At 45.7% G+C, this 21,297-nt stretch overlaps 2 protein-coding genes across 3 annotated transcripts in view; one reads left to right on the forward strand and one right to left on the reverse strand.

Annotated features, from left to right (window-relative positions):
- Positions 1-5,335, forward strand: part of ccdc92 (coiled-coil domain containing 92) — a 36,993-nt gene extending 31,658 nt beyond the window's left edge. For both annotated transcript variants that reach the window (XM_078227085.1, XM_078227086.1), the window contains one exon: positions 3,945-5,335. In XM_078227085.1, coding sequence (XP_078083211.1) covers positions 3,945-4,723 — 779 coding nt within the window. In that variant the 3' untranslated portion in view covers positions 4,724-5,335. The remainder of the gene's footprint in view (positions 1-3,944) is intronic.
- Positions 5,336-9,638: 4,303 nt separating this feature from the next.
- The window catches only part of dnah10 (dynein axonemal heavy chain 10), a 268,946-nt gene continuing 257,287 nt past the window's right edge, over positions 9,639-21,297 (reverse strand). The window contains exons 76-79 of the mRNA XM_078226101.1: positions 20,316-20,489; positions 18,533-18,707; positions 16,924-17,069; positions 9,639-9,785 (exon numbers count right to left, since the gene is read on the reverse strand). Of these exons, the coding sequence (XP_078082227.1) occupies positions 9,639-9,785; positions 16,924-17,069; positions 18,533-18,707; positions 20,316-20,489 (642 nt within the window). The remainder of the gene's footprint in view (positions 9,786-16,923; positions 17,070-18,532; positions 18,708-20,315; positions 20,490-21,297) is intronic.

Raw genomic sequence — 21,297 nt, forward strand, 5'->3', positions numbered from 1 at the left:
ATGTTATACCTAATGTAGGCAGCCTTTCAGCATGCAGTTTTGTCACAAAACTCCGGTTATCAGTGTTGGGTTTACTAAACCACATACTGGATATCAAGCCAATTGTAAAATGATCCCCACCCACATGCAGAACAGCACAATGGTTATAAAGGAGTACGTGCGATTGCAAACTGGTTCTGCCCCTAGTAACCAGACATGTAAACAGAGTCTGCATCAACTCCTCCGGGTTCTCAATAATATCTGCCGAATATAACATCCATTCAGAGCTCGGAACCTTAAATCTCAGCACACTCGAGCCAGCCAGTGAATGTCAACCTTGCCCGGCACCCTGAACACATTATATTCCACCTGCCATGTTCTTATCCATGCACTGAGTCTGTGCAAGTCCCTTTGAAGACTCCTGGTTTCCTCTTCACACTCACATTCCCACCTAGTTTGTGTCATCTGCAAATTTGGGAATATTACATTTGGTCCCCAAATCATTGACATAGACTGTGAACAGCTGTGGCCCAGCACTGATCCTTGCGATACCCCATTAGTAAACAGCCTGCCATCCTGAGAATGACCCATTTATTCCTACTCTCTGTTCTCTGTCCGTTAACCAATTCTCAATCCATACAGCATATTACTCCCCAATCCCATGTACACTAATTTTATTTACTAACCTACTGTGTGGAACCTTATCAAAAGCCTCCTGAAAATCCAAATACCCCACATCCACTGGTCCTCCTTTATCTACGCTACAGGTAACATCCTCAAAAAACACCAACAGGTTCATCAAACATGATTTCTATTTCATAAATCCATGTTGATTCTGTTCAATCATATCATAATTTTCCAAGTGTCTAGTTATCATCCTTTACAGTAGATTCTAACATTTTCCCTCCTTCTGATGTCAAGCTGACTGATTTGTAGTTCTCCAGTTTCTCTCCCATCCTTCTTAAATAGTGTGGGGGGAGGTGGGGGCAGGGAGTTACATTTGCTCCTTTCCAGATCTATAGAATATTGAATGATAGCCACAGCTCCTGGGGTCCAGGGAATTTGTAAACCTTCAACCTAATTAAGTTTGAGAGTGACATCTCGTTATTCATACTAATTTCTTTCAGCTCCTTATTTTCACAAGTCCCTTGGTTTGCTCGTGTTTCTGGGAGATTTTCTGTATCTTCCTCCATGAAGACAGACACAAAGTAATTTAGTTTTGTCACAATTTCCTTATTCTCCATTATGAATTCTGTCTCAGCCTGTAATGGACTCTTATTTGTCCTTGCTAATCTTTTCCTTTTCACAAATCTAAAGAAGCTTTTACAGTCCGTTGTTATGTTTCTCATTAGCTTACATTCACATTCTCTTTTCCCCTTGCTTTATCAGTTTCTTAGTCCTGATTCATAGGAATTAACGAGACAATTTCTGGTGTTAATGGGTCGATTAGGTGGAATGTTTGATTCGAGGGAAGTGTCTGTGCAGTATGACTTTCAGATAATCTGGTTAAAATATTTTTAAAGGCATGTTTGGCGCCGACAAGAATCTTTGTAAAACGAGGGAGGGGGAGATTCTGGGTGGGGGTTCAGCAATATCGATTGTAGCATTGTGACCAAGAGATGAAGCTCTAATGCAGTGAATCCTGTCTCAGGGAGCTGGCTCGGCCAAATCTATCTTTGTGAAATCAGAGGCTAAACTGCAAGATGTAACTGAGGGCGATTGCAGACAAAATGCCAACATTTGATGGAATTACACACACTGCAGTCTAACCTCAACCATACGCTGCAGAATCTGTAAACTGCTGCTGACTGCAGGGTTAGTGCTGGCAGTGTGAATGTGTGGAGATGCCGGCGTTGGACTGGGGTAAACACAGTAAGAAGTTTAACAACACCAGGTTAAAGTCCAACAGGTTTATTTGGTAGCAAAAGCCACACAAGCTTTTGGAGCTCCAAGCCCCTTCTTCAGGTGGGAATTCTGTTCACAAACAGGGCATATAAAGACACAAACTCAATTTACATGAATAATGGTTGGAATGCGAATACTTACAACTAATCAAGTCTTTAAGTTGAACCAGGAGCGCTCCTCGTCACAATGGATGTCTCGGCACTCTACACCAGCATCCCCAATGACGATGGCATTGCTGCAACGGCCTCAGTGCTCAGCGCCAACAACTGCCAGTTTCCAGATGCAATTTTACATCTCATCCGCTTCATCCTGGACCACAATATCTTCACCTTAAACAACCAGTTCTTCATCCAGACACACGGAACAGCCATGGGGACCAAATTCGCACCTCAATATGCCAACATCTTCATGCACAGGTTCGAACAATATTTCTTCACCGCATGGGACCTTCAACCGATGCTATACACTAGATACATCGATGACATTTTCTTCCTTTGGACTCATGGTGAACAATCACTGAAACAACTCTATGATGACATCAACAAGTTCCATCCCACCATCAGGCTCACCATAGACTACTCTCCGGAATCGGTTGCATTCTTGGACACACTCATCTCCATTAAGGACGGTCACCTCAGCACCTCACTGTACCACAAGCCCACGGATAACCTCACGATGCTCCACTTCTCCAGCTTCCACCCTAAACACGTTAAAGAAGCCATCCCCTACGGACAAGCCCTCCGTATACACAGGATCTGCTCGGATGAGGAGGATCGCAACAGACACCTCCAGACGCTGAAAGATGCCCTCATAAGAACAGGATATAGCGCTCGACTCATCGATCAACAGTTCCGACGTGCCACAGCGAAAAACAGCACCAACCTCCTCAGAAGACAAACAAGGGACACAGTGGACAAGAGTACCCTTCGTTGTCCAGTACTTCCCCGGAGCGGAGAAGCTACGGCATCTCCTCCAGAGCCTTCAACATGTCATTGATGAAGACAAACATCTCGCCAAGGCCATCCCCACACCCCCACTTCTTGCCTTCAAACAACCGCACAACCTCAAACAGACCATTGTCTGCAGCAAACTACCCAGCCTTCAGGAGAACAGTGACCACGACACCACACAACCCTGCCACAGCAACCTCTGCAAGACGTGCCGGATCATCGACACAGATGCCATCATCTCACGTGAGAACACCATCCACCAGGTACACGGTACATACTCTTGCAACTCGGCCAACATTGTCTACCTGATACGCTGCAGGAAAGGATGTCCCGAGGCATGGTACATTGGGGAAACTATGCAGACGCTGCGACAACGGATGAATGAACACCGCTCGACAATCACCAGGCAAGACTGTTCTCTTCCTGTTGGGGAGCACTTCAGCGGTCACGGGCATTCGGCTTCTGATATTCGGGTAAGCGTTCTCCAAGGTGGCCTTCGCAACACACGACGGCGCAGAGTCGCTGAGCAGAAACTGATAGCCAAGTTCCGCACACACGAGGACAGCCTCAACCGGGATATTGGGTTCATGTCACACTATTTGTAACCCCCACAGTTGCCTGGACCTGCCGAGTTTCACTGGCTGTCTTGTCTGGAGACAATACACATCTTTTTAGCCTATCTTGATGCTCTCTCCACTCGCGTTGTTTTGTTTCTTAAAGACTTGATTCGTTGTAAGTATTTGCATTCCAACCATTATTCATGTAAATTGAGTTTGTGTCTTTATATGCCCTGTTTGTGAACAGAATTCCCACTCACCTGAAGAAGGGGCTTGGAGCTCCAAAAGCTTGTGTGGCTTTTGCTACCAAATAAACCTGTTGGACTTTAACCTGGTGTTGTTAAACTTCTTACAGTGTGAATGTGGCCATCTCCTTTACAGCAAATCATTTCTTAAACTGCAAACGGCAATGTAATGTTAAAAGAATGTGCTGGAAACACACTGCAGTTCCAACAGTGTTTCAGATAAGTTGGGTTCAGAATCCTGACAACTATCTAAATAATTATTCTCCACGAGCCTCGATCTAATTTCTCTGGAATTTGTTTTATTTCAGGTGAGTCGAGAAGTGAGGAGTTAAGGAAAAAATATGAAGAACTTGAATCTCAGCTAAAAGCCAAAGAAGATGAAAATAATGAATTGATTAAAGATTTGGAGAAGAAGAACGCAGCGATCTTAGTCCTGGAGAACACTATGAAGGAGCGAGAGAAGAAATATTTAGAGGAGTTAAAATTGAAGAGTCACAAACTCAGCATGCTGTCCACGGAGCTGGAACAGAGAGCAAGCACCATCGCATACCTCACCTCCCAGCTCCACGCAACCAAGAAGAAGCTAATGTCCTCCGTCACTGGGGCTTCAGACACCTCATCTGCTACTGGCTCAGCATCCAACAACTACAAACCATCACCACCCAAAGACAAGATGCCAGAAACCCCAAGGCGCAGGATGAAGAAGTCTCTCTCGACCCCGTTAAACACTGAGTTTGCAGAAGTTTACAGACTTGGCACTGATGGAAGGAAGCTCATGCTGCGATCTGAGCCTTTAGATGCAATGCCAGACCCAACGCCGTTCCTACAGGCTCGAGAGTCTGCTGAGGCACATTCGATGAAGGAGAGGCCTTTATTAATTCCACCCATTCATTCCGAGCGTGGCTCTGTGGAACACCAGAGCCCGGTCAGAGACAAGCAGCACAAATCACATCACATTGGTGTTGCTCACCGAATCCCACACGCTGCAGCATCGCAAGCTCAGCCCGAGGTGGAAACACTTGCCGTCGACCAGGTTAATGATGGGAAGGTGGTTAGGAAGCATTCAGGGACAGACAGAACTGTGTAAAAGGACTGCTTTATCGCGGCTTAGTTGCTTTTATATTCTGTGCACAAATATAGACAAAACTTCACTTGCAGCATTTTTTAAAATTTTGTTTTTAATGACACGGGATATCCGAACGCCAAGCTCTGACAAAAACCCACACAGACTCATTCTGAATTTCATTTTTTTTCCGTCAAGTTGTGAGTAGTTAAACGGTGGCCAAATATATAATCCGCTGCTTGCTTCAACTAGTAATGTAATTGCACTTGTGGTTTGAGAAAAGTAAGGCCACAGTTCACTTGCTGTTGCACTAAGCAGGTCTAATCCCTAAAAGAGAAAACTGTGATATAAACAATGCTAACACACACAACTTGCAGCTAAAAATGAAACCGTTTACTCCAACATCATGTTACTAGTTGAGGGTCAGATTAACTGTCCCTCCAATATATACTGTCTGTCACATTGTGTGTTGTGAATCTCCTGACAAAGCCTCACAGGCAGCATGTAAATCACTGTCTCCATGTATGTACTGTGTCCTGACCACAAGAGGAAAATCTTTACAGGTTTCTTCAGGTCATAACTGCATTTATACAAAGTTTGATTTTGTAACCAATTAAATGACTATTGATGATCCGATTTCACTGGTTTCTGAAAATCATTCCCTCTGTAGCCTGAACACATCAGGTTGTAAGTGTTGAGATTTCATACAGACCCGGTGATGACATGGGCAGGGTTAGGGCTTCTCTCCTTTTCAGGGTTTACGGTTCCCGTTTAGAAATTGGGGCCGCGATTCTTCCATCCTGCTGTGCCAGGCCGGGAGAATCCCGCAGGGGGTGAAGCATGGGATTCGCGCGAGAGTTTATGCCCTGCTTGCGTCTCCCAGTGCCAGATTTCCGTCTGCGTCTGAAATTGGTGGGGAGGCGGGGTTAGCATTTAAATGATATTTTAAATATTATTTAAATGCTCTTAGCGGGCCCAGGACTGACGTCTTGGGGCTCGCTTGCCTCTCCCACCCTGCCAGAGTATTTCACTCCAGCGGGGTTCAGACTAGCTCCCCACTTTTGGGGAATTAGCAGGACGACGCCAATAGAGTGAAGGGGGGCAATCGGAGGCCCCCCAGGGGGTCGGGCAGTGGTGGGGGGGGGGGGGGGGAGAGATTGTGTCACCTGGGCATGAGCACCCTGGCAGTCCCCAAGGGGCAAAGTGCCAATGCCCAGGGGACACCTTGGCACTGACTACCAGGCATTGGGCAGTGCCAAGGGGTGGGGCACATGGGGGTGGGGCCTAGGGGGTGATCGGTGGGGGTGGGGAGTCCCACTGCCACTCGGCCATTGGGATCGATGGGGGCAAGAGGGATGCCAGCAATTATGAGGTAGGGGGGTGGGGAAGAGAGGGGGTGAATGCACTGCAAGGAGGAGGGGGCTGAGGCTGGCCTGGGAATGGTCGAGGGGGGAGCCGCAATCAGGCCGTGGGGGCAGCACTGCGGGGGTCTCGGGGCTGGCCAGCGACTGAGCGTGCAAATGGGAGGCTGGCAGATCAGCGCGTGCGCAGTGGCCCGCTCAGCACGCTGGTTTCAGCCTCCAGCGGGAATAGGTCCTGTCCCCAGGCTGGTGGCCTCTGCAGTGCACAGTGTGTGGGAGATTCTCCTCTGAACTCCCACTGAAAAGACCAGAATGAATTACTCCAGTTTCCCTGCAAATCCGACAGTTAGAATTCTTTTGGGAGAATTCCACCCTGGATGTTTGTTAAGCTGGGGGGAGTGGGGAGATAGAGATAGCATTGGGTAAGAGGGAGAAGGGTGCACAAACCTAGATCATTATAGATCAAATTATGAAGATATGAATTAATACAAAAGGATAGGAAAAGAAATTCAAGTTAAATGGGAGTTGGGAACACACAGATCTTGCGTAATCATAAATTTGAGCAAAGCTAGAAATGCTTAGCCAATCAAGCAGCAGCTTTTTCATTGACAGACTATCGATCTGAAATGTTCTGGTGCCAATGTGCAGAGGAAGGTAAATAATGAGGAACCAGGTTCACACAGCTCCCCAATCCATTTCTGCTGCTGGGAAAGTTTCAGATGTGAATTGATTGCCCACTGAACATCAGGTAGACAATTTCAATGAGGGGTGATGCCTCAGCAGCCAGCTCCCCTAACGTGGAGCTAAGGTCTGGGAGCAGCAGCATTCGTGGCCCTCCAACCAGTGCCCCCTCTGTGCTGTTGGGAAAATAGCTGCCACCTCCCTGGCTCGGATTCTGGGAAGCTGCAGATCCAGCACCCCATCGGGTCCCAATGTTTTTTTTTCTCATTTTTTGGGATGTGGGCTGGGCCAGAGTTTGTTAACAATCCCTAATTGCCTTTGAACTGTGCAGCTTGCTTGGGAATTTGGGGGTCAAGCACTTTGCTCTGTGGCTGGAGTCACACACAAGTCAGACCAGATAAGGACGGAAGATCTCCCTCCCTTACTCGAGGGACTCTAGTGAATCAGATGTATTTTTACAACAATCGATGATAGTTTCATGGTCACCATCACTGAAACTAGCTTTATAATTCCAGATTTAGAATTGAATTTAAATTCCAGCATGGTGGGGTTTGAACCCCTGTCCCCTCAGCATTAGCTGGGAGCCCTGGATTACTAAACCATCTCCCTGTAAAGGCGTCCTGTTCACTCTGATACTATCTGCCTTGCTGAGTATTCCCAGCATTTTGTTTTTATTTCAGATTTTTCGCATTTACAGTATTTTGCTTTTGCAAAAGACTTTAGCTCATCCAACCTCACACCAGTTCCTGATCATCTCTCTGCTCCCAGTCCTCCGTTCACTCAATTTAATAATTATTATCCACGTTTTCAGATTCCTTCCCTGTCTCTGTAATCTCCATGTGGAGATGCCGGCGTTGGACTGGGGTAAGCACAGTAAGAAGTCTCTCAACACCAGGTTAAAGTCCAACAGGTTTATTTGGTAGCAAATACCATAAGCTTTCGGAGCACTGCTCCTTCGTCAGATGGAGTGGATATCTGCCCTCAAACAGTGCACAGATACAGAAATCGAGTTACAGAATACTAATTAGAATGCAAATCTCTACAGCCAGCCAGGTCTTAAAGGTACAGACAATGCGGGTGGAGGGAGCATTCAACACAGGTTAAAGAGATGTGTATTGTCTCCAGACAGAACAGCTAGTGAGATTCTGCAAGATCAGGGGGAAAGCTGTGGGGGTTACTGATAATGTGACATAAATCCAACATCCTGGTTTAGGCTGTCCTCATGTGTGCGGAACTTGGCTATCAGTTTCTGCTCAGCGACTCTGCGCTGTCGTGTGTCGTGAAGGCCACCTTGGAGAACGCTTACCTGAAGATCCAAGGCTGAATGCCCGTGACTGCTGAAGTGCTCCCCCACAGGAAGAGAACAGTCTTGCCTGGTGATTGTCGAGCGGTGTTCATTCATCCGTTGTCGTAGCGTCTGCATGGTTTCCCCAAAGGTCATGGGCATTCAGCCTTGGATCTTCAGGTAAGCGGCCTTCACGACACACGACAGCGCAGAGTCGCTGAGCAGAAACTGATAGCCAAGTTCTGCACACATGAGGACGGCCTAAACCGGGATGTTGGATTTATGTCACATTATCAGTAACCCCCACAGCTTGCCTCCTGGGCTTGCAGAATCTCACTAGCTGTTCTGTCTGGAGACAATACACATCTCTTTAACCTGTGTTGAATGCTCCCTCCACCCACATTGTCTGTACCTTTAAGACCTGGCTGGCTGTAGAGATTTGCATTCTAATTAGTATTCTGTAACTTGATTTCTGTGTCTGTGCACTGTTTGAGAGCAGATATCCACTCCATCTGACGAAGGAGCAGTGCTCCGAAAGCTTATGGTATTTGCTACCAAATAAACCTGTTGGACTTTAACCTGGTGTTGTGAGACTTCTTACTGTCTGTAATCTCCAGCCCCACAACCCTCCAAAATACCCCGAATTCTGGCCTTTTGTGCAGTTCTGATTTTAATTGGACCAGTCTGTCTGTCTGCTCTGGAATTCCCTAAACCTCTTCATCTTTTTCCTGCTCAAAGATGATCCTTTAAGCCATCGTTTCACCAAGGTTTTGATTGCCTGTTATTATGTGACTGGGTGACATTCTGTTTGCTGAGACTGCTGTGAAGATCCCTGTAATATTTTCCGACATTAAAAGTGCTTTTACATTAAATGCAAAGTTGCTTCCTGCGGAGCTCCCAGCTTCTGGCCTCGTTGTAGTCACAGTATTTATATAACCAATTGACCAGTTGATTTCTGGTCGGTGGTAACCACCGGGATGTCGACAGTGGGGGGATTTAGCGACGGTAATGCCATTGATTGTCATTGGGGAGATGGTTAGATTCTCTCTTATTGGAGATGATCGTTCCCTGGCACGAGTACGCTGCGAATGTTACTTGCCACTGGTCAGCCTGAGCCTGGACATGAACTGCTTCAGTTTCTGAGAAGTTGTGAATGGTGCTGAACATTGTGCAAATTCATGTGATGAGTCGGGGAATGGGAAAGCCAACATCTATGATGTGGGAACAGTGCAAAGGATAACACAATGTTTTTATTTAGAGAAGAAAATAGGATTTATTTGGTATAAAAATAAAACCAAGTTCCATAAACTGAACACTGGGCAGCTACAGTTACTGACCCGCTCTGAAATTGATTGGACTATCTATTCATTCCCCGCACTTTAATTCTTAAGTTTGTTTGTGGACAGGGTGATTACTATTCAGATTATTGTATATATATATATATACATATATAATCACATCTTAAATTATCCCTCGAGGTCTTCTCATTGTATTAGAATTTTTTAAAATTAGCATTCAGGAAATAAGTTAAGAGAACCAAGATTGTTAAAAGAAAAGTGAATAATGAGGAGTCCATAAATGGTCATTGTTGCTGAGACGCAAAGCAGGTTCTTCAGTCTGAGTTGAGTGTCAGACAGACCCCCTGCAGCACCCAGTGTGAAGTGTGTTTGGTGCTGAAGAGATCAGCTTCAAACACCAGGCCAACTCCCATCGCATTTCGCCGCATTGATGTTGTGTACACCGGAGTTCGTAACGTGTTCTGTGTGGAGATGAAAATTACAACAAGGAGAGTTTACAGTCATTTTTAGAAATGATCACAGAGGATTGTTAACATTCTAGAAACATTTTTAAAGAGGTTTTAATATTAAGTTGTGGCAAACAATAGTCTAAAACTTTTCAAAACTAAAGTTTCAAGCGGCAGAAAGAAATCCCACCCTGATGGGAAGGCACATTCACCTGAAACCGCAGCACATCTTTCTCCTTCCTCAAAACTGACTTCTTTCAACAAGCTACTGGCAGCCTGTCCTTTTATTTCCTTAGATGTCTGTGCTGATGTTTCTGTGAAGCAACCTGGGATGTTTCACATGAAAAAGAGCTACAGGAATGTATGTTGTTGCTCATTTTAGAACTCTGAGCAGTTCCCAAGCAGATGGACTGATGCCAGTCCCCTGGATGATCCTTCCCCAACTTCCAGGGATGCCTCCCCTTATGATCCTCCCTCTCCCAGCTCCACTCCCAGGATAGGCCACCCTCCTGCTTTCACAAAGGGTCATCTGGACTCGAAACATCAGCTCTTTTCTCTCCCACAGCTGCTGCCAGACCTGCTGAGATTTTTCCAGCATTTTCTCTTTTGGCTCCACCATCCACAATGTGAAGGAAATACATAAATAATAGAATTCAGACAGAGTTAGGACCTTATGCTGTAGAATTGAGAAAGTGGGCACAGATTCATAGACAGCCATCTTTTCCCAGAAGCCTTCACACACGGGCAGCATTGTCTTGACAGCTTTGTTGGGGTAGACAGACCTCGTGTGGACCACAGATAAATATCACTAGGGCCTCTCTTAATTACTCTTAAAGCTTTCAAAGGATTGTTAGAGCAGGTAAATTATAGCTTTTAATTGCCTTATTCACACGGAGGAATCTTAAGTAAATTCATGGAGAGAAATTTGTTGAGTGTATTCAGGAGGAATTTCTCATTCAGTACGTGGATGGCCCGACTAGAGAGGGAACAAAACTTGACCACCTCTTGGGAAATAAGGAAGGGCAGATGACCGAAGTGTTAGTGAGGGATCACTTTGGGACCAGTGACCATAATTCCATTAGTTTTAAGATAGCTATGGAGAATGATAGGTCTGGCCCAAAAGTTAAAATTCTAAATTGGGGCAAGGCCAATTTTGATGGCATCAGGCAGGAACTTTCAACAGTTAATTGGGGGAGTCTGTGGGAAGGCAAAGGGACATCTGGTAAGTGGGAGACTTTCAAAAGTGTGTTAACCAGGGTTCAGCGTAAGCACATTCCTCTTAGAGTGAAGGGCAAGGATGGTAGAAGTAGGGAACCCTGGATGACTCAGGATATTGAGGCTCTGGTCAAGAAGGAGGCACATGACATGCATAGGCAGCTGGGATCAAGTGGATCCCTTGAGGAGTGTAGAGGGTGTAGGAGTAGAGTTAAGAGAGAAATCAGGAAGGCAAAAAGGGGACACGAGATTGTTTTGACATAAGGCAAAGGAGAATCCAACGAGCTTCTACAAACACATAAAATACAAAAAAGTAACTAGGGAGAGAGTAGGGCCTCTTAAGGATCAACAAGGTCATCTATGTGCTGATCCACAAGAGATGGGCGAGATCCTAAATGAATATTTCTCATCAGTATTCACTGCTGAGAAAAGCATGGATGTTAGCGAACTTGGGGAAATAAATAGTGATGTCTTGAGGAGTGTACATATAACAGAGAAGGAGGTGCTGGAAGTCTTAAAGTGCATCAATGTAGATAAATCTGTGGGATCTGATGAAATGTATCCCAGGACACTGTGGGAGGCGAGGGAGGAAATTGCAGGTCCCCTAGCCGAGATATTTGAATCATCGATTGTCACAGGTGAGGTGCCTGAAGACTGGAGGGTGGCAAATGTTGTGCCTTTGTTTAAGAAGGGCTGCAGGGAAAAGCAGTGGGTAAGTTGTTGGAAGGTATTTTGAGAGACAGGATCTACAGGCATTTAGAGATGCAAGGACTGATTAGGGACAGTCAGCATGGCTACGTGAGTGGAAAATCATGTCTCACAAATTTGATTGAGTTTTTTGAAGGGGTAACCAAGAAGGTAGATGAGGGCAGTGCAGTTGATGTTGTCTACTTGGACTTTAACAAGGCCTTTGACAAGGTACCACATGGTAGGTTGTTGCATAAGGTTAAATCTCACGGGATCCAGGGTGAGGTAGCTAAATGGATACAAAATTGGCTTAAAACATAGAACATAGAACATTACAGCGCAGAACAGGCCCTTCGGCCCACGATGTTGCACCGACCAGTTAAAAAAAAAAACTGTGACCCTCCAACCTAAACCAATATCTTTTCGTCCATGAACCTATCTACGGATCTCTTAAACGCCCCCAAACTAGGCGCATTTACTACTGATGCTGGCAGGGCATTCCAATCCCTCACCACCCTCTGGGTAAAGAACCTACCCCTGACATCGGTTCTATAACTACCCCCCCTCAATTTAAAGCCATGCCCCCTCGTGCTGGATTTCTCCATCAGAGGAAAAAGGCTATCACTATCCACCCTATCTAAACCTCTAATCATCTTATATGTTTCAATAAGATCCCCTCTTAGCCGCTGCCTTTCCAGCGAAAACAATCCCAAATCCCTCAGCCTCTCCTCATAGGATCTCCCCTCCATACCAGGCAACATCCTGGTAAACCTCCTCTGCACCCTCTCCAAAGCCTCCACATCCTTCCTGTAATGTGGGGACCAGAACTGCACACAGTACTCCAAGTGCGGCCGCACCAGAGTTGTGTACAGTTGCAACATAACGCTACGACTCCTAAATTCAATCCCCCTACCAATAAACGCCAAGACACCATATGCCTTCTTAACAACCTTATCTACTTGATTCCCAACTTTCAGGGATCTATGCACACATACACCTAGATCCCTCTGCTCCTCCACACTATTCAAAGTCCTCCCGTTAGCCCTATACTCAACACATCTGTTATTCCTACCAAAGTGAATTACCTCACACTTCTCCGCATTAAACTCCATCCGCCACCTCTCGGCCCAACTTTGCAACCTGTCTAAGTCTTCCTGCAAACTACGACACCCTTCCTCACTGTCTACCACACCACCGACTTTGGTGTCATCAGCAAATTTGCTAATCCACCCAACTATACCCTCATCCAGATCATTAATAAATATTACAAACAGCAGTGGCCCCAAAACAGATCCCTGAGGTACACCACTTGTAACCGCACTCCATGATGAATATTTACTATCAACCACCACCCTCTGTTTCCTATCCGCTAGCCAATTCCTGATCCAATTTCCTAGATCACCCCCAATCCCATACATCTGCATTTTCTGCAGAAGCCTACCATGGTGAACCTTATCAAACGCCTTACTAAAATCCATATATACCACGTCCACTGCCTTGCCCCCATCCACCTCCTTGGTCACTTTCTCAAAAAACTCAATAAGGTTAGTAAGGCACGACCTACCTGCCACAAAACCATGCTGACTATCACCTATCAATTCATTACTCTCCAAATAACTATAAATCCTATCCCTTATAATTTTTTCCAACATCTTGCCGACAACAGAAGTGAGACTCACCGGTCTATAATTCCCGGGGAAGTCTCTGTTCCCCTTCTTAAACAATGGGACAACATTCGCTAACCTCCAATCTTCTGGTACTATACCAGAGGCCAACGACGACCTGAAGATCAGAGCCAGAGGCTCTGCAATCACTTCTCTTGCCTCCCAGAGAATCCTTGGATAAATCCCATCCGGACCAGGGGATTTATCTATTTTCAGACCCTCCAGAATATCCTGCACATCCTCCTTATCAACTGTAATACTGTCTATTCTACTCCCTTGCAACCCAGTGTCCTCCTCAGCTATATTCATGTCCCCTTGCGTGAACACCGAAGAGAAATATTGGTTCAATGCTTCACCAATCTCCTCCGGTTCCACACATAACTTCCCTCTGCCATCTATAACTGGCCCTAAACTTGCCCTAACCAACCTTCTGTTCTTGACATACCTATAGAACGCCTTAGGATTCTCTTTAACCCTATCCGCCAAAGTCTTCTCATGTCCCCTTTTAGCCCTTCTAAGCTCGCTCTTCAACTCCCTCTTAGCCAATCTAAAGCTTTCTAGTGCACTACCCGAGTGCTCACGTCTCATCCGAACATAAGCCTCCTTTTTCTTTTTAACCAACAAAGAAACTTTTTTGGTGCACCACGGTTCCCTAGCCCTACCAATTCCTCCTTGCCTGACAGGGACATACCTATCACAGACTCGCAGTAGCTGCTCCTTGAAAAAACTCCACATGTCGGACGTTCCCAGTCCCTGTAATCTCCTAGTCCAACCTATGTTTCCTAATTCTCTCCTAATAGCCTCATAATTACCCTTCCCCCAGCTAAAACCACTGGCCCGAGGTTCATGCCTATCCCTTTCCATCACTAAGGTGAACGTAACCGAATTGTGGTCACTATCACCAAAATGCACACCAACTTCCAAGTCTAGCACCTGGTCTGGCTCATTTCCCAGCACCAGATCCAATATAGCCTCACCTCTAGTTGGCCTGTCTACATACTGAGTCAAAAAACCTTCCTGCACGCTTTGAACAAAAACTGACCCCTCTAACGAGCTAGAGCTATAACAATTCCAGTCAATATTAGTCAAGTTAAAATCCCCCATAACAATTGCAAATCCCCCATAACAATTGCTTGATGACAGAACACAGAGGGTGGTTGTAGAGGTTTGTTTTTCAAACTGGAGGCCTGTGACCAGTGGTGTGCCTCAGGGATCGGTGCTTTGTCCACTGTTATTTGTCATTTATATTAATGATTTGGAAGAGAATTTAGTAGGCATGGTTAGTAAGTTTGCAGATGACACCAAGATTGGTGGCATAGTGGACAATGAAGAAGGTTATCGAGGATTGTAACGGGATCTTGATCAATTGGGCCAGTGGGCTGACGAATGGCAGATGGAGTTTAATTTAGATAAATGCGAGGTGATGCATTTTGGTAGATTAAACCAGGGCAGGACTTACTCAGTTAATGGTAGGGCGTTGGGGAGAACAAAGAGATCTAGGGGTACATGTTCATAGCTCCTTGAAAGTGGAGTCACAGGTGGACAGAGTGGTGAAGAAGGACATCTTGTTGAAGTTGTACATGACATTGGTAAGGCCACACTTGGAATACTGTTTGCAGTTCTGGTCACACTATTATAGAAAGGATATTATTAAACTAGAAAGAGTGCAGAAAAGATTTACTAGAATGCTACCGGGATTTGATGGTTTGAGTTATAAGGAGAGGCTGGATAGACTGGGACTTTTTTCTCTGGAGTGTAGGGGGCTGAGGGGTGATCTTATAGAGGTCTATAAAATAATGAGGGGCATCAATCAGCTAGATAGTCAATGTCTTTTCCCAAAGGTAGGGGAGTCTAAAACTCGAGGGCATAGGTTTAAGGGGAGAGGGGAGAGATACAAAAGTGTCCAGAGGGGCAATTTTTTCACACAGAGGGTGGTGAGTGTCTGGAACAAGCTGTCACAGGTAGTAGTAGAGGCGGGTACAATGTTGTCTTTTAAAAAGCATTTAGATGGTTACATGGGTACAATGGGTATAGAGGGATATGGGCCAAATGCGGGCAACTGGAGCTAACTTAGGGGGTTAAAAAAAGGGGCGGATAGACAAGTTGGGCTGAAGGGCCTGTTTCCATGCTGTAAACCGCTATGACTCTATTATGATGGTTTAGCCAGATACCCATTTCTACGTATCTGTTAGAAAGACATTCCTAAAACTGAGCTCAGCAAACTAGAATTGGACATGATCATAGGAACGTATCTTCACTGCAAATTCGAAACAGACTACAGAAGTCCCTATTTCTCTACAAAAAGTTTTAAAATCACTTTAAAAAAAAAGAAACATTGGGAAGAAAACAGGAACGATATTAAGAATGTGTTAGAAGTTTATGATGACCGGTTGTAAGGTATAAAACCATTTTAACATTAAATAATAGTGACACATGTAAATGTTTAATCAAAGGCAGCGACAGCCACGCTTGCTAAAGGTGAGATAATCTGCTTTCGAAGGGTATAAACATTCCAGTTTCAGAAAACCGGAACTATTGCAGAAAGGGGCAGAGAACTCACTCAGTATCTCTCCGTTTGTCAAGAGGTTGGATATTTTCAAGCAGACAGCTTTTATATCCAGCTGCCCAACACTGATTTACTCAGCTATACAGCTAACATTAATATGAATGTTGATGGATGTCTTTAAAATATGTTACAGCTAACATCAGTTAAAGCCTTTCATTAGGATTCTCTATTACAGCTCAGACGTTTTCTTAATCTTTTATGGTCATTTATGTTGCGATGGACTTATCCACCTTAAAGTGTTTTGCATGTTAAATAGTTCTATAATAAACTTGCAAATAAGTACAAATGTTTCTTCAAGTCACCTCCTTTCAGTTTAAGAACCCACTTCTCTTCTATTTTCTGAAAGTGGAAAGATACCTTTTTTTTTTAAAGAGAGCCCCTGGACCCTTAAAACATCTGGGCCCAGTGGCCTATAGTCGGTTTAGTTCAGTGGGCTGGACGGCTGGTTAGTGATGCAGAGCGATGCCAACAGCGGGGGTTCAATTTCCGTACCAGCTGAGGTTATTCACGAAGGCCCCACCTTCTCAACCTTGCCCCTGGCCTGAGGTGTGGTGACCCTCAGGTTAAATCACCACCAGTCAGCTCTCCCCCTCAAAGGGGAGAACAGCCCATGATGATCTGGGGCTATGGCCTTTTATAATATCTGGGTGTAACTTGGCCGGTACATTACTTAACAGCTATCTGGGAAAAGATAATCTCTTAGTCGTTGTTTTCCTTGGGGGAGACGTGGTTCACTTTGTCAGACCCAAAGTAATTAGTGTCTTTGTGAAGTGGCTTCCGTGAGGGAGGGTCCCAATCTGGGATGGTCCCCATTGGGGCTAAAGTTATAATCCATATCACCACCACCGCTCCCACCACCCACCTCCCCCCCCCGCCCCCCTCAATGAGGGATTGTCCTCTCTCCAGAAGTCAGGTTTGTGACTTGTGACGACTGTGTGTGAGACTACACCTGTGGACAATTTCTTGCTTGTTCATTTACTGATCAGATCCTGTTACATTTCTTCAGTCAGCTGTGACATACCTGGAGTTTAAGCCGATGACCTTCGATGGGGATCACCTTGAGAACTGGGAGTTCAACCACCAGCTCCTTTGGTTTGCTCCTAATCAGACAGCTTTCTTCAATGTCCCATGCTGCTCCTTCCATATATAAACCAGTAATAAAACAGCCTGAAAGAACAGCATTGAAAGGACTTAACAAACCATGAAACATCCAGACAACTTCACCGAGGGAGTGCAGTTAATAATTGAATAATCTTGGAGGAAGATTAATGCTGATTGTAAACCTGTTACTGTCCACTGGTTTCAGCAACACTGGAGTTAGGAATACGGTTCATAAACTTGTAGATTATATTCAAATCTCTGCAAAACACCTGGAGCAGACAGACATAGTAAATTATATTTATCCTCGATACACAAACTGTCAATGGTTTGTGTCAATCCAACCATTCAGTAAAGGCCAAAGGACACCATTCCACGATTAAACAGTGGCTGGTTAATTACTGGAGTACTGAGCCCAGTTTTACTCCCCGCACCTTATGGGCGATATACTGGGCTTGGGAATGATTCAGAGGAGAGCTCGTGGAATGATTCCTGGATGAAAGAAACTCAGCCGCTTGCGTCAGTGTGAAGAGCTGGCCCTTCACAGGTAACGCTTGGTCCATGGGCTTTGTCACTTCGATAAACTGCCCCTGATGTTGATGGAATCCTGTGTCCTGCAGGTCGGTTTAGCTCAGTTGGTTGCACGGCTGGTTACTGATGCAGAGCGATGCCAACAGCGCGGGTTCAATTCCCATACCGGCTCAGGTTACTCATGAAGGCCCTACCTTCTCAACCTCACCCCTCGCCTGAGATGTGGTGATCCTCAGGTTAAATCCCCACCAGCCTATGGTCATCTGGGACAATGGCGACCTTACTTACTGCCCAGTAAGAACAGGCAACAGTTTAGCCAAAATTTCACAATCAAACTGAATGGAGAATTCAGAGAACATGACTCTGTTTACACTTCCTGCTGCCCCGGAAAACCAGCCTCCCATCCATTGACTCTGTCTACACTTCCCACTGCCCCGGAAAAGCAGCCAGCATAATTAAGGACCTCACTCACCCCAGACATTCTCTCTTCCACCTTCTTCCTTCAGGAAAAAGATACAAAAGTCTGAGGTCATGTACCAACCAACTCAAAAACAGCTTCTTCCCTACTGCTGTCAGACTTTTGAATGGACCTACCTTGCATTAAGTTGATCTTTCTCTACACCCTAGCTATGACTGTAACATTCTGCACTCTCTCCTTTCCTTCTCTATGAATGGTATGCTTTGTCTGTATAATGCGCAAGAAACAATACTTTTCACTGTATGCTAATATATTTGACAATAATAAATCAAATCAAATCAAAACATGGCATTTTATAAATGTGGGTTTGATCTTTCTGATGTAAATAGGCTACAATGCCACATTGCTACTAAACTTGTGAATTCTCGTAAATAAATCCACAAATTCACTCATTCCAGACTATCTGAAAAGTACCGAGCAGTGTGTGAAGTGTTTAACAATCTGCAGACATTCTCTTCAACACAAGCACATCATTTGCTGCCTTTCTTAAATTAAACCTCAAAGAATAAAGTCTGATTCTCACCTTGGCCGGGTCGCTCCATAACATCATCAGCAGTTTGGTATTTGGTAACCTGTGTGTAAAGTGTGGATCGGTCGAGGGGCCAGCCATTCTTCCGGCATGTTGCCTGAACGAGAGCAGTGAGGTATGATTCAGGGATGTGTAATCCGGATAACCACATCACATTTGGCTCACTCTCCTCAACCTGTTTGTGTCAGAAAATCACGCAAGAAAAATGATAAATGAGCAGTTCCCACGGTAACCAGTCCCTACTGTTCACCCCTTACCCGATACTACACTGGCTCCCAGCCTCACAGTGCCTCAATTCCCATCTTTTCTTCCTCCATTCCTCCAGGGCTGGTTTTCTGTAACTTTCCCCAGTTCAGGAACACAGTCTGTACTCCTCCATAGCAGCCTCTTGAATATGAATTTCCATCGCTGTAACATGGGCGTCTGTACCATTTGCCGAGGCTCCGTGCTCGGGAACTGCCTCGCTAACTTTTTTCCTCATTCACCTCTTTTCAGATCCTCACTGAAATCCTCACTGAAATCCCGCCCCTGGAACCCTCACTCTGATTGAGTTTTCAGTTGTCCATGTGGATACTTCCTTTGATACCAAATGTTTTCTAATAATGCTTGTGTTCAGTGCTTTGGGATTTTAAAAAATAAAACCTGTGCTTGTTGTTGGCACAGTCAAAAAGAGGCTTTCACCCCCCCCCCCCGCCCCCCCCCCAACCCCCACCACCTCCCCCCCCCACCCCCACCACCTCCCCCCCCCCACCCCCCCCCACCCCCACCACCTCCCCCCCCCCCCCACCCCCACCACCACCCCCCCCCCCCCCCCCCCCCCCCCAACCCCCCACCCAACCCGCCGAATCCCAGTGCTGCACAGGGACCTGTTTAGAATGAGCTGTGACAATAAAGCACACTCGGCCAATAATGATCCCCAGTCACACAAGCGGGCCCTGGCAGGAAGAGCAGCTACAGATTTGGCCACGGCTCACAGCCTCTCAGTGTCACACTCACACTTTCGTGTGCTGAAGAAAAAGCTTTGGGCTTCCTCCTGTTCATTACAGACCATCCCCTCTCAGAAGACTCTGGCCCTGCTTCTGGAGGCATCTCTGGGTCCGGATTCCCCAGATACAGAAAGATAACCGAGGCAGAGGGTGGATCTGAACTATCCACTCTGAGCCGAGGCCCTGGGGTGGTGGGGGTGTGGGGCGGGGGGGAGGGGTCGAGCCTGTTACTGGTATGGCCTCAACTCCACCCTGGGCCACATTTCAGAAATCTCATGGGCCAGTGGAGAGCTCCATGATGAAGAAGCTTTAGGTCTTGCTCATTTTCCTCATCTCTATAACAAAGGTATTGGTTGGGAAAAGCAGCTCCTGGCTTCAGTGATAACATCCCAGCTGCACACTTGCTGAATGAAGTGCAGAATAACTCATTTCAATGGCTTCAGTTATTGTAAAGTTTATTTATTATTGTCACAAGTAGGCTTACATTAACACTGCAATGAAGTTGCAGTGAAAATCCCCTAGTCGCCACACTCCAGCGCCTGTTCGGGTACACTGAGGGAGAATTTAGCATGGCCAATGCACCTAACCAGCAAGTCTTTCCGACTGTGGGAGGAAACCGGAGCACCCGGAGGAAACCCACGCAGACACAGGGAGAATGTGCAGACTCCACACAGACAGTGACCCAAGCCGGGAATCGGACCTGGGTCCCTGGCGCTGTGAGGCAGCAGTGCCACCGTGCCGCCCTGATTAGTTAAACATTGTAAAGAAATCTCCCTGAGATTTATTTTGACACTAACCCATGTCATGTACTGGTCAAATCTCCTCTTGAAGTGGATCATCCAGTTTCCCAGTGATTTGAGGGTGTCGGGAGCGAGTCTTCTCCAGATTGCAGGAATGTGACCATTGAAGAGAGCTCGTGCCACCTCATCCAGCTCACTGCTCATTCCCACTTCACCAGCCAAAGCCTGCAACATTCCAGCATCAACTCAATGTCCAACAATATTAACATCTCATCTACGGTTCACAGATCAACTCTACTTTGTTCCGGCTGACGCCTGGTGATTGTAACTCTTGCTTTGCTGCGTGACAGTTTGATGTTGTGCACTGAATAGTTCTGGGTTGCTGGAGTTGGGTTAATGCTGGTGCTGGAAGATTATTGCCACAATCATGTCCACTAAACAGAAACATCAGACATTCTGAGAAAGAATGCTTGATAGTTTGGCAGTGAAATCTATCATGGGCACACATTTATAAATATTTCATTTACCTCTTAGGGTTGTGGCCAAGTTAACAGACTGCCTTTTTCCTTTCAATGTAGCTTGATGTCGGTTTTCTAGAAATATTTCCTCTTGTAATAAATAGCAGTAGAAAGAAACATTTCATTAAGACCCACCCCCAGGCTGCAGCTCCAGAATGCTACTTGGAGAAGAGAGAATTGACAGGAATGCGTAAAGCAGAATTCTACATACCTCACACAAGGATCAAATCCAGTGTTTTAAACACCCCTCAGGGAATAAACAGTTCTCCTCCCCACTACCGATAAAATAATCTCAGCCACTGAATCATCCCAAACTCTCCCTCCTTTAGTGGAGGTGCCATCTCACTCAGTTCAAGTGGATCCAATCCTCTGTTAATTTCGTTGGGAGAGGATTGGGAATGAAATGTGCTGACTATTTGATAACAGGATTATCCACCTGGTGCGATCTGGGATAAGAAAGTGAAGAAGAAATCTGGCAGAGGTTTGGACACGGTGAAATAGGAGGGCTGTTGTGA

This window comes from Mustelus asterias, chromosome 13 (assembly GCF_964213995.1).
Source record: "Mustelus asterias chromosome 13, sMusAst1.hap1.1, whole genome shotgun sequence".
In the NCBI taxonomy this organism is placed as follows: Eukaryota; Metazoa; Chordata; class Chondrichthyes; order Carcharhiniformes; family Triakidae; genus Mustelus; species Mustelus asterias.